General features: G+C 33.5%; 2 protein-coding genes and 2 pseudogenes across 2 annotated transcripts in view; 2 read left to right on the forward strand and 2 right to left on the reverse strand.

Annotated features, from left to right (window-relative positions):
- On the forward strand, positions 33 to 3,961 carry LOC104724371 (annotated as a pseudogene).
- On the reverse strand, positions 7,809 to 10,851 carry LOC104724372 (annotated as a pseudogene).
- On the forward strand, positions 14,962 to 15,820 carry LOC104724373. Its single transcript, XM_010442842.2, has one exon. It carries the CDS (start codon positions 15,104 to 15,106, stop codon positions 15,653 to 15,655), a length of 552 nt encoding a protein of 183 aa, XP_010441144.1. The 5' UTR covers positions 14,962 to 15,103; the 3' UTR covers positions 15,656 to 15,820.
- Positions 16,620 to 18,019, reverse strand: part of LOC104728389 (protein ALTERED XYLOGLUCAN 4-like) — a 2,343-nt gene continuing 943 nt past the window's right edge. Inside the window, exon 3 of the mRNA XM_019231968.1 lies at positions 16,620 to 17,384. Within this exon, the coding sequence (XP_019087513.1) occupies positions 16,620 to 17,384 (765 nt within the window). The remainder of the gene's footprint in view (positions 17,385 to 18,019) is intronic.

Raw genomic sequence — 18,019 nt, forward strand, 5'->3', positions numbered from 1 at the left:
TTTTTTTTTTTTTTTTTTTAAGAAAACGCAAATTTGTTTTAAATGTGTTGAAAGATGACTTTAGTATATTTAAAAAAAACGCACCTCCAAAACTACATTTAATGGTTACCATTCATACCCTAAAAATGGCTCTGGGAAGGTTATGCAACATAGATGGCTGGATCTTGACGGCAATGGTTGCGACGGAGTTCTCTAACGTCGGAGTAAACACTCTTGTCAAAGCAGCAACTTCCAAAGGACTTAGCCCATTTGTGGTTCTTGTGTATTCTTACACTTTTGGATCTCTTCTTCTTCTTCCACTTACCTTCTTCTCCTTCAGGTTCCACTTCTCATTCTCACCACTCTGTTTCAAGTTTTTAATAAGTAATTGCTCTTATATATAGCCTTATCTCTACAGAACAAGATCTCTCCCTCCGTTGACGTTTTCAATCCTATGCAACATGGGGATTCTTGGTCTGATTGCGTAAGTATACTTTTTATTTTATTTAGTAATCCTAAATTTAGAAGCAATTTGAATTCATACATCTTCCTAGCTAGGTTTCAAAACCAGTTATTGGTTGGTTCTTGAATTGCATATAGAAGATTTCTATTTCATTTAAGTTTTTCAATGGTTCTTGTCTTCTTGCATCTGATACTTGAGCCGTGTTTGTGCGAGTGTGTTGTATACTCTACAAAGCGATGCATAAATAACACGTATTCAAATAAATTCTTAATTTTCTATAAAAATATTGTTTATTAATAACATCCCATACTTTCATTTTATTTGAATTTGTTTTCATAAAGAGAACAGAAGTGCGTTTCAAATCGCAGGCGACAATGGGATCAAATACAGCTCGCCGACTCTATCTTCGGCCATGAGCAATGTCAATCCTGCTTTTACCTTCATCCTCGCCGTTATTTTCCGGTAATCTCTTTTCCCCCTAAATAGGCCTGGGCAAAATACCCGGATCCGAAGATCCGATCCGAATCCGATCTAAAAAATCCGATCCGAACCCATATTCGAATTGTAAAATACCTGAAAAGGTTCTAAATCTCTAAATCTGAAAACCTGAACCCAAACCCGATCCGAACCAAAATCTGAACGGGTATCCAAATATACCGATATTACTAATATATAGTAGTAATATATTAGTAATATTTATAATTTCAATAATATAAGTATCTAAAATATTAAGATTTTTAGATATTTTCCATAATTTGAAGTATTTAAATATTTCTTAGTAAACTTAAAAAGTACTCTAAAATTTTATATATATTACGTATTATTAAATAATTTAGACTAAATTAGATACTAAGATTTTGAATTTTGTGAACTTTGGGTAATCCGAATCCGAACCTTAAATACCCGAACGGAACCCGATCCGAACCCGAAGTCTAGAAATACCCGAATGGGTCTTATACCTCTAAACCCGAAAATCCGAAATACTTGAACCAAACCCAAACGGGTACTCGAATGCCCAGACCTACCCCTAAATATCCCAAATAGTTAGTTGAAATTATTTAGCTTTTTAAACTGTTTCATAAAGGTTGGTTGCCTATGTAGTTATTGATTCTCAAAGTTAGTCCAAATAATCTCTCCAATCATGGTTACATCAGGGGCACGTTTCTCGCCGCGAGATTTGCGTTGTGTCCACGGGATTAGATTAAATTTGTACAATGTGTAGAAGTTCCTTTTTAATATTACCGAAAACGTGTTGACAAAGCATCACTCAGTGGAAACATGGAATGCAAATTACAATAAGGTATCTCCTATATATTAATAGAAAAGCACAATTGAAAAAAAAACTGATGTGTCAGCGTTACATAGCTCAAAACACTTTTATCAAATAATTTTCAAAACATCTACTTATTTACAATTCTTGGCATTGAATTTATCATAAAAAAAACAAATCTATAATCCTCTCCTCTCACCTCATTATTGTTTATATAAATACTCCCGCTGTCCCACAAAGATTAATGTTTAGAATATTTTACACATTTTAAGAAAACAATAATTAATGAGTTTAAATATATTTTTTCTTTGACTAAAGATATATTATTTAATTTTAAACTAATAACAATTCAAAAATTTTAAATATTTTCAATGATTACTTCTTGAAGTTTACAAAACATCAATCTTTGTGGGACAAAAAAATATCCCAAAACATCAATCTTTGTGAGACAGAGAAAGTATATCATTGACATATAAAAGATAATGTTCTTTTCTATAAGTTTTTAAAAATGAAAAAATTAATCAAAAATTAAAATCCAGAAATTTTAATTATCAATTTTTTATAACATATTTAATTCTTAGCAATAAATTACATTTCACAAACAAAAAAAAATTATTCATTTATTTACCACTTTTATACATTTTTCTCATTGCATTTTTAAACTTATGATTAGTTTAAATTAAATCCATTAGTCTAAAAAGTATTTTTTATCTATTTAATGGTATAGTGATGTAGATGATAATGTTAAACATAAAATATGTGAATTTGATTTTTAGAAATACAAAAACACATCAAAAATTTATACACCACCTTAAAATTCTATTCCAAGTTCAAATATTTTACGGGTAAAACGAATTTTACCGAAAGTAAACGCAAATTTGAATAAACAAAAAAAACTTTATTTACATATTTTGTTTTACACAAAATAAATCTTAAATCTCAAATAATAATTTTGCACATAATACTTTATTTAAATCGATTTATCCCACACGGGTTGGTACCTAGTGAAACTTTACCAATCAAATCATAACAACAAAAACTATTTCAATATTGATTTTAATAAGGTATGAAACGTTTACTAATTAACTTGCACACTTTTTTTTGGTGGAGAATGGAGAAAATATCTCTTAAGACAAAGAGTAGTATAGCCAAAGTGTTGGGGACAATAGTGTCTATAATAGGTGCACTTGTTGTTACTCTTTACCACGGTCCAATGTTAATGTCTTCACATTCCGATTGGGTCATCGGCGGTGGCCTTCTTGCTCTTCAATACATCCTTGTCTCCGTCTCTTACCTTGTTATGGTATATACACATAAACATTTTTATTCCACTTAAAAAAAAAAAAAAAAACACATTCTCGCTACAAGATAATGTTATATCAAGAATATCATTGAATTAGTTTACTCTGGTATTCGGGTGATTAATTACAGGCTCACACAATGAGCCGGTACCCATCTGCGGTCGTTGTGACGCTCGTGCACAATGTTTTCGTCGCTGTTGTGTGTGCATTCGTTAGTCTTTTGGCTGAGAAGGACGACCCAAGGCATGGATCATAAGATTTGACATAACTTTGATTAGCGTTGTAGCAACGGTATTTACAAAATTTTGCATTACTTTTTGGTTTTAGATGTTTGTTAATTATATTTGTTGGTTTTTCTTGGTCTTGATGATAAATGGAATAAACAATTTTTCATAGGGGACCTTGAATTCGGGATACTATGTTATACATTCGTGGGCTGTGAGTCATAAGGGACCTGTGTATTTGTCAATGTTCAAACCGGTATCTATACTGATCGCAGCCGCATCAACTTTCATTTTCCTCGGCGAGGCACTCTACCTTGGAAGGTATAACACAAACTTATCTCTTTTTCTTCATGATATTAGTTTCACTATGTCCATAATCTTATTTCTCACTTCTCCTCTTTTTTGGTTTGTTTGATTACACAGTGTGATAGGAGGAATATTTATCTCAATAGGATTTTACATGGTGTTGTGGGGTAAAACCAAGGAAGACAAAGTGGACATTTTAGGAACCATAGAGTTGTCGTCTCCTTCACATAAAGCTCCTCTCTTGGTTTATTAAAAGCAAATATTTAATATTCAGTTTAATTTTTTTATAAGTGATATTTTTTGAAAGATTGATGATATGTGTCATCTATTTTACAACTTTTTACCATTAATCCATAGTATTAATGATTCGAAATTGATAATGATACATTACAAAATATATACATCAGATTCCTCTCTAGGGCTATCGTCTCAGAATAAATCGATGGCTGGTATCGAACGACCCTCTTAGTTGATCATTGACATATATACTCGCAAGGGTTCCAGTTAAGGGATCTGGTCCCGTTCATATGTGTCTGCAAAAGATGGAGATCGCTACTAAGAAGCAAGAACTTCATCAAATAGCAAATGACTTACGCTCCAAGAAAGCTTCTTGCGATCCAAGACAATGGGGATTCTCTTCCTCGTTGCATCCTTTACGAACAAGAAAACAACGGTCATCCCAAAATGACATCCGAAGAGGCTGATCTAACGTGCGGTGACAAACGTTTGGTCGACTTCGATGTGCTCGGACATTGCGATGGACTGTTCGGCTCCAAGAAAGAACTTTAGCGGTTTGGAATCCGTTGCTGAGACAAGTAAGAAAGGTATCAACAAAATCTTCTAAGCCAATCAGTTCTAATGATATGATAGGTTTCGGTTATGATCATTCAATTGATGATTACAAGATCGTGACCTTCTCAGCATTGTCTGAAACCATAATGCATGGCTCCAAAACATTGGTCTCGAGGCGAAATTTTCACAGTGAAGTCATCTTCGCGCTGGAGTATTGATCATTTTCTTTATTCGTCGTTACTTCGACAAAAGAGGGATCGGACTCTTCCAGGCAATAAAATCTTCTGGCATGTGAATAACGACCCGGAGAACGGAGTGGAATCCAAAACTATCTTTAGTTTTGATCTATCGTCCGAGACATTCGAGTACAAGCCTTTTCCTAAGAGAATTAAAGGATTGACCCGAGGTTTAGTTGCAGTACGATGATGTCTAGGATATCTCAGAGAAACTACGTCGCTTTACTTGGGATACACAAGGAGAAAGATGAACGGACACTGAAGTATTTGGGACATGAAGCTCTGAAGATTTTCACTTATAACTTGGAGACTGGTAAATTTAATTATTAAGGTCAAGACCAATTTCAGGACTTTTTTTTTTTTCAACCATTGGGCCACAACTGGCCGGCCCATTAGCCAAATTCCTACATTCGTAACAACCGGGACTCGATTGTGATAGTGCCTTTTACAAATGGACTTACTTTCTGCCACAACACTAAGGTCACTTCACGTTTTTTTCTTCTTTATATGACTATGTTGAGACTTTGTTTCCTCTTAATCAATGCTTTTATAAACTTACCTAAACTTTAAATTTTGATGGGCATTTGCAAAAATACTATTCTTTCTATACCCTTTTGCAAAAACACTTTTTCTTATTGTCTGTTATATATATATATATATATATATATATATAAAATAACTAAATTCTAAATCTTAAACTCCAATTACTAAATTCTACCCGTCAAAACTATATACTAAATTTAAAATAGAGAATCCAAATCTGACAAAAAAAAATGTTAAAATTTAATTTAATATATTGTTGTTGTGTAAAAAAAGAAAAAACTGAAAATGACAAAAAAAATGTATTTTTAATTTTTTTTATCATACATTGCCAAATTTCTTATCGACAAAATTTACATGTCACCATCACGTGAGTTACTAACTTTGAAAACCATATTTTATATAATAAGATGTGAAACAATTAATGAATTAATGGAGAAATCAACAATTTATGGTATCACAAATTTAACATGTCCTAATTCTCTCCTTGAATGAGAACCAAGGAAGCGGTCAAAACTTATAGTCACTGGAATGGATTATAGTCGTCGTCTCCACTCCGCTAGAATCCCACAAATTGGACTACATAAGGGGAGATATGATTCTTTTATGAATTGGCTTTGTCTCGTTAAAATAATTTGTTTTGTTTGTTATACTGCTTTAGACTTACATTTTCGGATGTCCAATTTTATTTTTACCATTTGTAATCGATTAATCATTTACAAATACGTCTAAAAGATGAGTGAAAACAACTTGTTAATGATTGTACGTTATCTTGAAAATGTCTAGAAGTGGTCAAACTGCTTATATTCACAGAAGAACCAATTCCTCAAAAAATATTTATTGAGATTCCTTTGCCTTGCTTCTTCAGTTTATTCCTCTCATTTAGCTTGGTCTATCTTCAAGGCAACTTATAAGACGATACCCACGAGAAAGAGACCTTCGAAAACACTTCCTACAACGATCATAACTACTTCAAGAAAACTCTGTTGCGTGACTTGCTCTGAATTCAAGCTTATACCGGCAAGATATATTCAATTCCCAAGTAAAACTCATATAAAGAATAAGGTTTACCTAAATATTCTTTCAGGAATGCAAAGAAAGAAAGAATGAAGTAAAGGCAGCCGTCAATACTTATCGTTACTGGAATGAATCTCCACTCCGCTAGAAGTCCAAAAATTGGACTATATAAAAAAAAAAAATTTTAAAAAAAGTCTGATTCTTTTACGAAGTGGGTCTGTCTATTTAAAAGAATTTCTTATGTTAATTTGTTATACTACTTTAGAATTGCATTTTAGGTATGTCCAATTTTATATTTACCGTTTCTAATGGATTAAGTTTGAAATGAACTTATATAATAGATAAAAGAAAAAAACCAACAAAAACAAATTAACATCTTTTCGATTGATAATTAATCACCATTATAAATCAAATACTTAGTCCCCTCCACAACTATATTTTTCAACAAATTAAATTACAAATGTTTTTCTCATTAAAACCACCTCAAATTTGATATATATGATCCTATTGATTAAGTAATTAATTAGTGTTAGTATAAAATAAAATACACATACTTATTAATGGATTCATACTCGTTTTATCAAATCTTTTAAGGACAAACAAAAAAACTATCTTTAAATAGTATAAGATGCAAAACAATGAATGAATCAACAAATTTAGTACAACAATATCAACAAGAATTACTCACACTAAATCAAGTAGCCTAAACCTGTCTCTAACCACGTTTTTCTTCGGTTAGTTAGTACTTAGTACTAGTCTTTTTCATAGAAGTCACATAGATTCCAAGTAAAATACACATGTAGTGGACTCATATTCGTTTTACCAAATCTTTTAGTTAGGGATATCAATAAATATTTACAAGAAAAACATATATAATCTAATTTTTTTTTAAAAAGCTAATATTTTCGACCCTTTTTAAAAAGCTAATATTTTATTTCAATTAGTATAGGTATGTGTTTTTATCTTGTATTGTCTTGTTAGAAGGAAATAAGTAAATTACTAACTGCGAAAAAAAAGAATGTTCCTAACTTCCTATTAAGATGAAAAAAAAATTATAGCAAAAGAAAAATAACTGGTGACTTAAATTACTTCAATATATTGCACGAAATATAGTTGAAGTTATTAAAAATTTTACTACGTTAAAATTTTTAAATATGTTAGTTGGATTAAACTTGACTGACACATACGAGCTCGCAAATGCGTTTTTTTGGTGAGTAGATATTGTGTGAGTTTTTTGGAACATTTAATTGTCTGAAAACTCCAAGTATGATTGACGAACTACATCTGAATATTTATTTTCTAGTTACCTTTATTCAAGATCCTGAAGGAACTAAACATATGAATAAAACAAGAAATTTGTTATTTGGGAGCTTGAATCTTATAACTAGTTTTGCTATCCTCTGAAGTTGTGGTTCATTGGTTTACCTCCAACGCATTCTACATGCTTTGCAAAACGAGGATGTCTAGGGTTTGTGGGAATGTACATATACATGTTCCAAACCATGCCTCAGATAGTCGTTTGGACCGCAAGTAATGACAAATCTTGGAGCAAGTTTACAGTTGATGAGTATTTCTGTGATGGCTTGCTTTAAAAGGTCTCAGCTATGACCGTAAAAGTGAAGTAATTGGGACAAGAAGAAGCTATGATAATTCACTTGTATCTTGGAGAGGATTGTTCACTTTTAAAAAATGTATATGATCATATCTCATCCATTTCTATTGGGGAATATATGATTCTTCGACGAAGTTCAGACTGAAGAATATAATAGAGAAAACCAACGTATTTCTTCCAAATACAAAAAACAAACAGAACAAGAAAAATAAGAGCTTCTCTGTCTTTCTATGACTGTATTTGCTTCTGTATCCTGCAATGGACCAAAACCTCTCTTCCTCTCCTGTTTATGGATGTGCCTCCTTTTGTCTCAGTTTCTTTCTTCAGCCTTCAGATCATCAGACATAGCAGAAGGTATGCAATGTGTGGTCAGAATATCTAAAGTTGCTTCCTTTGCTGTCTTAGTGTTCAGAACAACAATCTGTAATATCAACAAAGAATTTTAGAAGTTGTGTAACAAGTTTGCCTACAAGTTAGGGAGATGAGAAAAATAATATACCTGATCATAATCTAGATTAAACTTCATGTATTCATCCTCACAATTCTCCACCATCTCAGCTAAACCTTTCAAGTTTTTCACCGGTTTGCCATTAAAGGCGACAACCTACACAGCGGTTAATCATTTAGAGTGACAGACACATCAACAGCGTGACAAATGATAATGAAATTTCACAAACCTGGGTGTTGACAATCTCTTCGTAACCAATGTTAATGTCAGATACAAGAACCTGCAAGAAGGAATATGGGTGTTGAGGCTTCGACATAGGGAAGAATAGTTACAACGGTATAAAACAGGAGAAACTAACCTGCGAAACTACAACAAGCTGCTCGTCCACGGATTGAGCCATTGCATGAAGATGCTTCTCCAATAGCTTGACAGGTGCGTCGAATTCATATTCTTTTCCATACTGCAAAACATATTATTGGGAAATAGTTATATAAACTGAGAATAGATGCATGAGAGAAAGCGAGAAAGTAAGGAAGAGAGAGTAAAGGACCTCAGATCGAAGATATGGAACAGAGACAGTTGTAAATACAAAGCCAGCAACGATGAAGTAAGAAGGAGGTTTGCCACTTATGTGTGCAGGGATTAGTCTCTTGTGGATTGCAAGTTTTATGTTGAACTCAAGTATTTCTTTGTTACGTAGAACCTTCACAAGAGCAAAATCTCCAGTGTACTTTTGAGATATAAGGTAGCTAAAGCCAATTCGTTCTCCATGCCTAAATGGAACTGAAAAACCCCAAAACAAAAAAAGAAACGTTATAGCCAGGGAATGTCTAGACTTAACCCGAAATAAGCTCGAATATGTAAACTATCTGTAAGAATTATTACCAGTTCCGTCATTAGCAATATTAACCCCATCAAAGCTAAGGATAATATCGGATGGCTTCAAAACCTGTGATTCTGGGGCGGTTGGCTCAATTCTTCTTATCCGCACTCCCTTTTGATGAGATTCCATACCCATTGACTTACGCAAATCAGGGTTTTCCATCTTTTGCCACTCAATTCCAAGAACAGGAAAACCTAAAACAGTACAAGTATGAGAAAAATAGCACATGTAGAGATAACACAAAAAAAAAACAGAATCATTGGTGAGAGTTACCTGTGTATTTGTCATGCTTCTCATAATCTTGAATGAAATGTACAATAACTGGTGTGGGAATGACATAACCAATATTCTCGGCATCTTCATGTTTTAGAGATTGAAACGCAATGCCGACACATTTTCCTTTGTCGTTAAATGCAGGACCACCAGAGTTCCCAGAATTTATAGCTGCGTCTATCTGACGAAATCAAACAAAAACAGAAAACACTACGCATAAGCGCCCAAAACCTCCATAGCCACTAAAAAAAAGTCCTCTCAAATGTGGCATCTAATCTGTAATCCTAAAAGCTCAGTCGATCCATGTACATAAGACAATATCTCCATACGTGAAACAACGCCACTTGTGACAGAGACTGTGTCACCACCAATTGGGTAACCAACAACAGTTACAGCATCTTGCAACGCTGGTAAATCTCCAAACTCCACAGGAGATACTCCTTCCCAGAACTCATCATCCGTAACTGTCAACAAAGCTGTAATTCCAATGTATTAACATCATCAGCTCATAGACAATAATAACAGTCAATATTCACACTTGTGGATTTGTCAATGAAAACATAACAATGAGACAAAGAATAGCAAACAATCACTCCGGACTACTTCAAAACCTTCCATTGCAACACAAATTACACTAAAAGTAGGTCTAACAGACTACTAATAACAAACAGAGATACTGTTACATTAAATATCTAATTCTGACTACTCAAAACTCCCATGGCGACTCAAACTACAGAAAATAGATGCTTTAAACTAGAGACTAGATGCATACCAATGTCGCATTCAGTTCCAATGGCCAATACTGTCGCCAAGTACGTAGTATCAGAGCCACGCTTCTTGAGTTTAACTTGAGTATGATGCTCAACGGAATGTCCATTAGTCAAAACTCTCCTTCCACCAATAATGAAACCACTACTAACAGAACTATACTGTCGTTTCCTTTGCCACGGCAACGAGAAATTAGGCTCAGTATGAACACAAAAGACCTTAACCACAGCATCCATTGAAGGCACAACTTTTACAACAGTCTCCCAACTCGGAGCAGAAGGAATCGAATCAGTAGTTGTTGAAACAACCATCCCATTGCTACAATCACCATTCTCTGATCAGAGTGATGGTGACGAGCTCTACGCTCCGGAGACGACGTCCTCTGGTTATTGTCTTCTGATTGGTTGTTCAGTCTACGCTTTTTCCCTCTCCCACGGTTACGTCGCGACGGAGATGGGTTGTTGGCTTCGGAAGCTGAAACTGGCTCAGGGGATTGAGGTAACGATGCTTCTTCTTTAACTTCGCCGCCGGCGTTTTCCGCCGATGAAGCATCTTGTCGTTTGTGTTTGCGTTCCCTCTTCTGAGAAGGCTTCATCTTCTTCTTCCCTCAACCCAGAAGGAAAAAGAGTGATCTTTTCCTCTGGTTTGTATCTTCTCACAGCGAAATTGAAATTGAAATTGTCCAGGAGACGCGGCTAGGGTTTATAATCGGAGAGTGAGGTAATCGCACAGGATTCTAAGAAACGGCGATCATTGTTCCCGTCGTACGTATCTGAATATAAGATACATGGGCCTGAATTTAGGCCCATTATTTGAATTGGACTTTGTCGTCTTTAATAGTCCACTTGTATGCTCCACAGAGCTCAAAAGACAAAAGATATTTCATGACCAACGGCCACATTAATCAACAAGGTACAGACTAAACTCAACGAACCAAGTCAAGATAACAAAAAAGGAACAATCAAACCTCTATAAATTAATAATGTTAGGACCATAAAAATCTATTAATTTATAAAAGTTTTAATTTCTAGATATAAAAAGCCTTTTCTAATTTGATTAAAAAATATTAAAAATAAGATTCAATCGTTATAACTAATATTTTTATAAATTCAATTACAAAGAAACTAACAATTATCTCTATATACTTATTTAAGCAATCTTTTAAACAAATAACCCTACTTTGTATAAGATATTATACAAAATGCCACTGTAGATTAATAACAAATATAATAACAGAATCTTCTTATTAAATAGTTCTAACCAGAAAATCGTTACCCTAATTAATAGCAAGTAAAAATGATCTAGTCATGTTTTAAAGATATCACATATAAATCTTAAAAATGAACTCTAGTAAAAATTAATATGTATATATATACATATATTTAGATAATTATTAATTTATATTATCGATGGGACTATATATTTGCAAAACATTTTCAAAAAAATTATTATCTGATTATATTATCGAATAATGTCTAAAATTACACTAGTCTCAATTTGGGACCAGAGAAATTTATTAATTTATAGGTATTATTAATTTATCAAGTATTAATTTATAGAGGTTATAATGTATAATGCTTTTGCAGTTTTGACAATCAAATCTTTTATTTTGTTACAACCTCAAACTGTAGAACATAACTCTGGTTTTTATGAACAGACTGGTGAGACTTTGCTTGGTCTTGAAGCGATTGTTATGCAATAAGAGAGAAGTATTGCCATTAAACAAGAGGTATAAAAAAAGAAACACCGATGACATCTGCTTTTACAGTGACAATCTTCAAGATTTGGTAAGTGAATTAGCGTTGCTAAACGAGCAAAATAGATTGATGGAATTGACAGAGATGCAAAAGAGATATTCACAGATACGTTTAAAGTGAGAGACAAGAGTTGTTAATGATTGTACGTTATCTTAAAAAAAAAAAAGTATGATTCTTTTACGAAGTGGGTATGTCTATTTAAAAGAATTTCTTATGTTAATTTGTTATACTACTTTAGAATTGCATTTTAGGTATGTCCAATTTTATATTTACCGTTTCTAATGGATTAAGTTTGAAATGAACTTATATAATAGATAAAAGAAAAAAAAACCAACAATAACAAATTAACATCTTGTCGATTGATAATTAATCACGATTATAAATCAAATACTTAGTCCCCTCCACAACTAAATTTTTCAACAAATTAAATTACAAATCTTTTTCTCATTAAAACCACCTCAAATTTGATATATGATCCTATTGATTAATTAATTAACTAGGAGATTTCCGTGTTTAAAGCATGATCAATATTTTAAAAAAATATCTAATATAATAATAAAAACTATTGTTATATTTATTTTAAAAAATTATTTTGTTTGAGATAATATTCATTTTTAATTGTTCTATAAATCTATATGTCTTTTTAATACGAATTATTTTAGAGTATTATATATTTTATTTTTTTTGATGTATATTACAATTTTATATTGTTTATTTGTTGTATTTGCATCAATATTTTGTGAGATATGAAGTAGTAATTTTAATATTATAATTGTGAGCAAACAAAATTTATTAATTTATCAACTATATAAATTTAGTTTTACCAACCGGCCAATGTAGAAATTATAACAAACTTTTTTCCACAAATTGAGTAATATATCTTTTACATTTTTAAAAAAAGAGTAATATATCTTCGTTTTTAAAAATTCAAATCACAACATATGCCGAAAAATTCTGAATATTTATTAATCATAAGTATTATATGAAAATTCTAAACAATTTGTAAATAAAATAAAAGAAAGATGACAGGAAAATCATAATTTGAAATCTTAATAAAATCTTTGAAATCTAGTTATTAAAAATAATTTTACTGTCTACTTGGATATTAAAATCTTAGTTTTATGAAATTCTGATTGGTTTATATTTTTAAAATAATATATTTAGTAATTCTATTAGAGAGAGATAATAATTTTTTTTAAACTAATAATTATCTGTATTTTAAAAAAATCTTAGCTGTTAATTTTTTTAATTCTTTTTCAAGAATAAATTAGTTTTGATTTGAATAGATTTTTTGTACTTTTCTAGATTTTTTTATTTTTGATCTCTTAGTGTTTTTTATTTTTAATTAATTATATTTATTTAGTTAATTAATTAACCCTTAATTAAAATTTTCTAATGGCAATTGAATGAAATTTTTTACACATTTTAAGGTTAGTTTCATATTTGTACTTCTCAATTAATATAGTAGGATTAATGTTAATATAAAATAAAATACACATACTTATTAATGGATTCATACTCGTTTTATCAAATCTTTTAGGACAAACAAAAAAAAACTATCTTTAAATAGTATAAGATGCAAAACAATGAATGAATCAACAAATTTAGTACAACAATATCAACAAGAATTACTCACATTAAATCAATATTTTCAAATATATATATTCCATAAGTCAAGTAGCCTAAACCTCTCTCTAACCACGTTTTTCTTTAGTTAGTACTAGTCTTTTTCATAGAAGTCACATAGATTCCAGTTAAATGTTTTACCAAACCTAAACGGTATAAACAATAAAAACACCAATTATATCTGCTTTTACAGTGACAATCTTCAAACGTTTAGCAAAATAGATTGATGGAATTTACGGAGATACAAGAGAGATATTCACAGATACGTCTAAAAGGTGAGAGACAACAAACTTGTAAATGATTGAACATTATCTAAAATGATTGTAGATACTTCAAGAAAACTCAGTGAATCCACCTGTAAGAAATATTTCCAAGGAAAACTCACATTAATAATAAGATTTACTTAAAACATTCTTTGATAAATACAAAGAAATAAATAAACTTGATTACCTTTTCTGGCCCAGTTTCATATTCAGACTTCCCTCCGGAGTTAGCAGCATTGGTGGCAGAGCCTTGCGAGAGCAGATCTGAGTGTTGGCTTTTTACAAAAGAACCTGCAGTGCAATGCACTTTTTCACCGAAAAATTTAGAAGAATTAAACATGCACTCGGGTAGATTCCCATAGAATCAACAACAACAAGAAACGAGTTTAAGCTTTAAGCTTTCATGAAGGGAAAATCTAAAATTTAGCATCTACCATTTGAGTTTATAACACTAAGTTCATAACACTAGAGAACACCCAGTTAGCACAAGTAAGAACAATCTATTGTGGATCCACATATAAAACCCAAACAGGAAACATTATCAAGAAATGAACACCATTGCCGCAGAATCAAGTAATCATGAAACGATATCACAAATTAAGCATTCCTTTAATCATCATCATGTTCTCAAGAAATTCGAAACTCTCTTACAAAAAAAATCCAGTTAAGAAAAAGCAATCATTCCTCTAATCAAGCGCATCCTAATCACATGGTAAGAGAGATGGGCGTTTCTTTAGGGTTTGAAGTTGTGAGACCACTTACACTATTAGTGGACCAGAAACCAACTGCGATGATATTTCTCCAGCCGATAGCAACAGAACGAGAAAGAAGCAGAATGCGAAACGAAACATTTTTTGTTGTAATGGAAAAAGGGACTTAGAGTTAGAGCAAACGCTCTTTTTGACTGAAAGATGACCGTAAAAATCGAAGAGAAAGAGAGCTTTGAAGAGATGATGAGATTGTAACAAAACCCTAAGAATGGGTCAGTCTGTTCCTCGTACCACGGTAACAAGAATCTGTTCAACAAATATTTCTGATGTAACGTTTTAAACAATTTAAAACATTGGGGACCTTTTCATGTAAAACTGAAACATTTCGGGGGCGTTGAATTCGGGGTTAATTTTTTCAATTTAGATTCGGTTCGATTTGAGTTTGGTTTAATTCGGTTAAAATGCACAAACCAAATCTGAAAATTTTCATTTTCTTCTCTCACTTTCCCTTTTGAGTTACTTCCACCATCTTCCTTTTGTTCGTATCTCCAAATTTCCCAGATTTTGGAGAGATCTCTCAGTCTCCGATCGTGATCCGTCTATCTCCGATCTTCGATTTCGCGACTCGGAATCAAATGTCAGAAGGCTACGCAATCGAGCTGTACTTCGACCCAGCACTCGAGAACCAAGTTCTGAAAGCTTGGAACGTCTTCGCTCGCCGTCAAATCAGCACCAAACTGATCAACACCGAGTCTCGTCCACACATAACACTCTTCTCCACCTCTCTCTTCGACTCGACTCGGCTCGAATCCGTCATCAAAAGCTTCGTATCGAAGCAAGAACCAATCTCGATCTCGTTCTCCACCATAGGCAGCTTCTCTAGCGACAACAACTTGCTCTTCCTATCTCCGACGCCGTCTCTTTCGCTTCTTCAGCTGCAGACTCAGCTATGTGATACGTTGAAGAAAGAGTCTGTTGAGATTGGTGAAGATTACCGTGTTGATTCTTGGGTTCCGTGTTGTCCTGTGGCTCTCGATGTTCCCAAGTCGCGTATGGCTGAGGCTTTCTCTGTTTTGAGAGATTTGAAGCTTCCGGTGAATGGTTATGGTATGGAGATTGGTCTTGTTGAGTTTTCTCCTGTTCGTGAAGTCTTCTCATTTCCTCTTGGTAACACTTTGGAGTCTTGATTCGTTTGTGATATGTGTTGCCTTGTGTTTGGTTTGATGGTTTTTAGCTTTCATGTAAGTTTGTTTCTCCATGTAAAGCATCGATCTTTACTGTTGAACTCGTAATTTCTTAAGGAAATAGTTGGAGAATATTACTATTTATCAATCTGAGCTGTCTCTTTCACTTTGGAGCTTTTCTCGATCTGAACGATGTGATGATTGCTAGAGTTAACTGATGGAAACACAATAGAAGCTTTGTGTTGTAGTCATGGTAGCTGAAGAAGTTAGCTGTTACTTAATGATCTGTTGAACTTTTTGGTTATGTAGATATGTTTCTATTACATCCACTTTGATAAATTGCTTCGGAAAATCTTTAGAAGTCAACTCAGAATTGCAAAGGAGTAAGGAATAGTTGGAGAATTGCTATTTATCAATCTCACCTTTCTCAGCTCTCTTATTATATTGTCGTCGATATGTGTTTTGATTTGAATGATGTTATGATTTCTAGAGTTAACTGTTAGGATACAATAGAAGCCTTCTGTTGTAGTCATGGTTGGTGAGTAAGGTAGCTGTTACCATTTCTGTCTCAGTCTGTAATTTTTAGTCTATGGAATATGGATTGGAGTCTGTTCGAAGTGATCCTTTAGATCAATCTGTTGAAATTTTCCGTTTTGTCGAATTGTTTCCATGTCAGCCATTTTGAGTTTATGCACTTTGAGATTCTTTGGAAGATCCCAGGACATTTTTTATGTTTCATGTCTTCACATGAACACTAAGAATGGTGGAAACTGTTATTCCTCTGCTCAATGTATTTTGCAGGCTATGATCATGAATACATGAAACAATGTCAGGTATGTGCAGTTTTGTATATGTCCTGTAAATATGTGTCTTCTCTTTGTAACACATATAACTAAAGGTTGCTATGAAAATTGACTCAAAGACATCACCTTATACATTACATTATAAAAGTTCTTATCCTCTAGATTTACAAGCGTTGTCTAAGTAACGCCATGAGAACCTCGCTCCAGGCATCGATTGGTCCGGGCAAGCACCAGTGAGTACAGTCATTGAAACCTTTCATCCATTTATTTCCCCAGTAAGAATCCGGGTGCCCGTCTGGTCTCGTTAGCATAACCCTAGTCACATCCAAAACCGCAAACTTCCTCTTTCTTAAGCTGACACGTTTAATCTCTTCAAGCTGCTCTATCTGAGATGTTCTGAGTTCCATATCGCTACTCTTCTGGTCGATTTCATTTACCCTTAATGGGATCGACCTCCCGCAAGCTCCTCCAGTGTTCCAAGTCCCATTCTCAAAATGGGACGGCGAATATGTCCTGAGAACTGTCACTAAGTTGTCTTTGCAGTTATGACATCCATTGATGTGCGTAAAAGCAGCTGAGAAAACTAGCTTAAACCCTTCTTTCAAGCTAATCTGAGTCATGTTTGGTAAGTTACAGAAGATGCAACCTATTGTCTCATCTCCTCTATGTATGTATATTGGTCTGAAAAACCAATGACCAGCTGAAACAATGGCAATGTCTGTATTTGGCAGATCCTTCGCCCATTGCTCATCGATCTTGTCGACATCTATATCATAAATTCCTGTTCCGGTCTTGTTAGCGCGAGTCCTCTCGAATCCCGCCACTAGAAACTTAGTCCATGAGGTAGATAGAGTGAAGTCATGGTCTCGAAAGTACCATATCCTGTTTCTGTCTTCTGCATCCTTGTAGATATCTTTCGGAGTTTCTTCCTGAAAGCAAAGAAACGAGCTATTATTTCTTAAGAGACAAGCCTAATGAGTTGTGTCACAAGATCTGCTACAAACAGAGTCTTACCATTGACAAGAGGCAGAGAAGAGACTCCATGTGGTTTCTGGCCACAGAATCACCAATGAAATTCATCTCTTTGCCGCGAACGAGATCAAGAAAAGCTTTNCATGGTCTCTAAAGTACCATATCCTGTTTCTGTCTTCTGCATCCTTGTAGATATCTTTTGGAGTTTCTTCCTGCGCAACCAAAGCAAAGAAACTAGACTTCTTAAGTTACAATTGCTTAAGAAGTTTTGTCATAAGATCTTCTACAAAGAGAGTCTTACCATTGACAAGAGGCAGAGAAGAGACTCCATGTGGTTTCTGGCCACAGAATCACCAATGAAACTCATCTTTTTGCCGCGAACGAGATCAAGAAAAGCTTTGGGATTGAATCTCGGAAGTTTACAGCCTTCAGGTTTCCATCTCCAGAACAAGAAATCTCTGTTTGGTCTCCCATGTTTTAAGCAGTTTTTCGAGTCGGATATTGTAGGACAGGTAGAGTTTGAGTACAGCGACCCTCCTTCGTGTGGAATCCATTGTCCTTTAGACAAGTCACAGTCCTTAAAATCTAAACC

Source organism: Camelina sativa, chromosome 11 (genome assembly GCF_000633955.1).
Source record: "Camelina sativa cultivar DH55 chromosome 11, Cs, whole genome shotgun sequence".
Classification (NCBI taxonomy): domain Eukaryota; kingdom Viridiplantae; phylum Streptophyta; class Magnoliopsida; order Brassicales; family Brassicaceae; genus Camelina; species Camelina sativa.

Excerpts from the sequence above, each read along its gene's own strand:
- LOC104724373 (XM_010442842.2), top strand. The coding sequence starts at position 15,104 with ATGTCAGAAGGCTACGCAATCGAGCTGTACTTCGACCCAGCACTCGAG.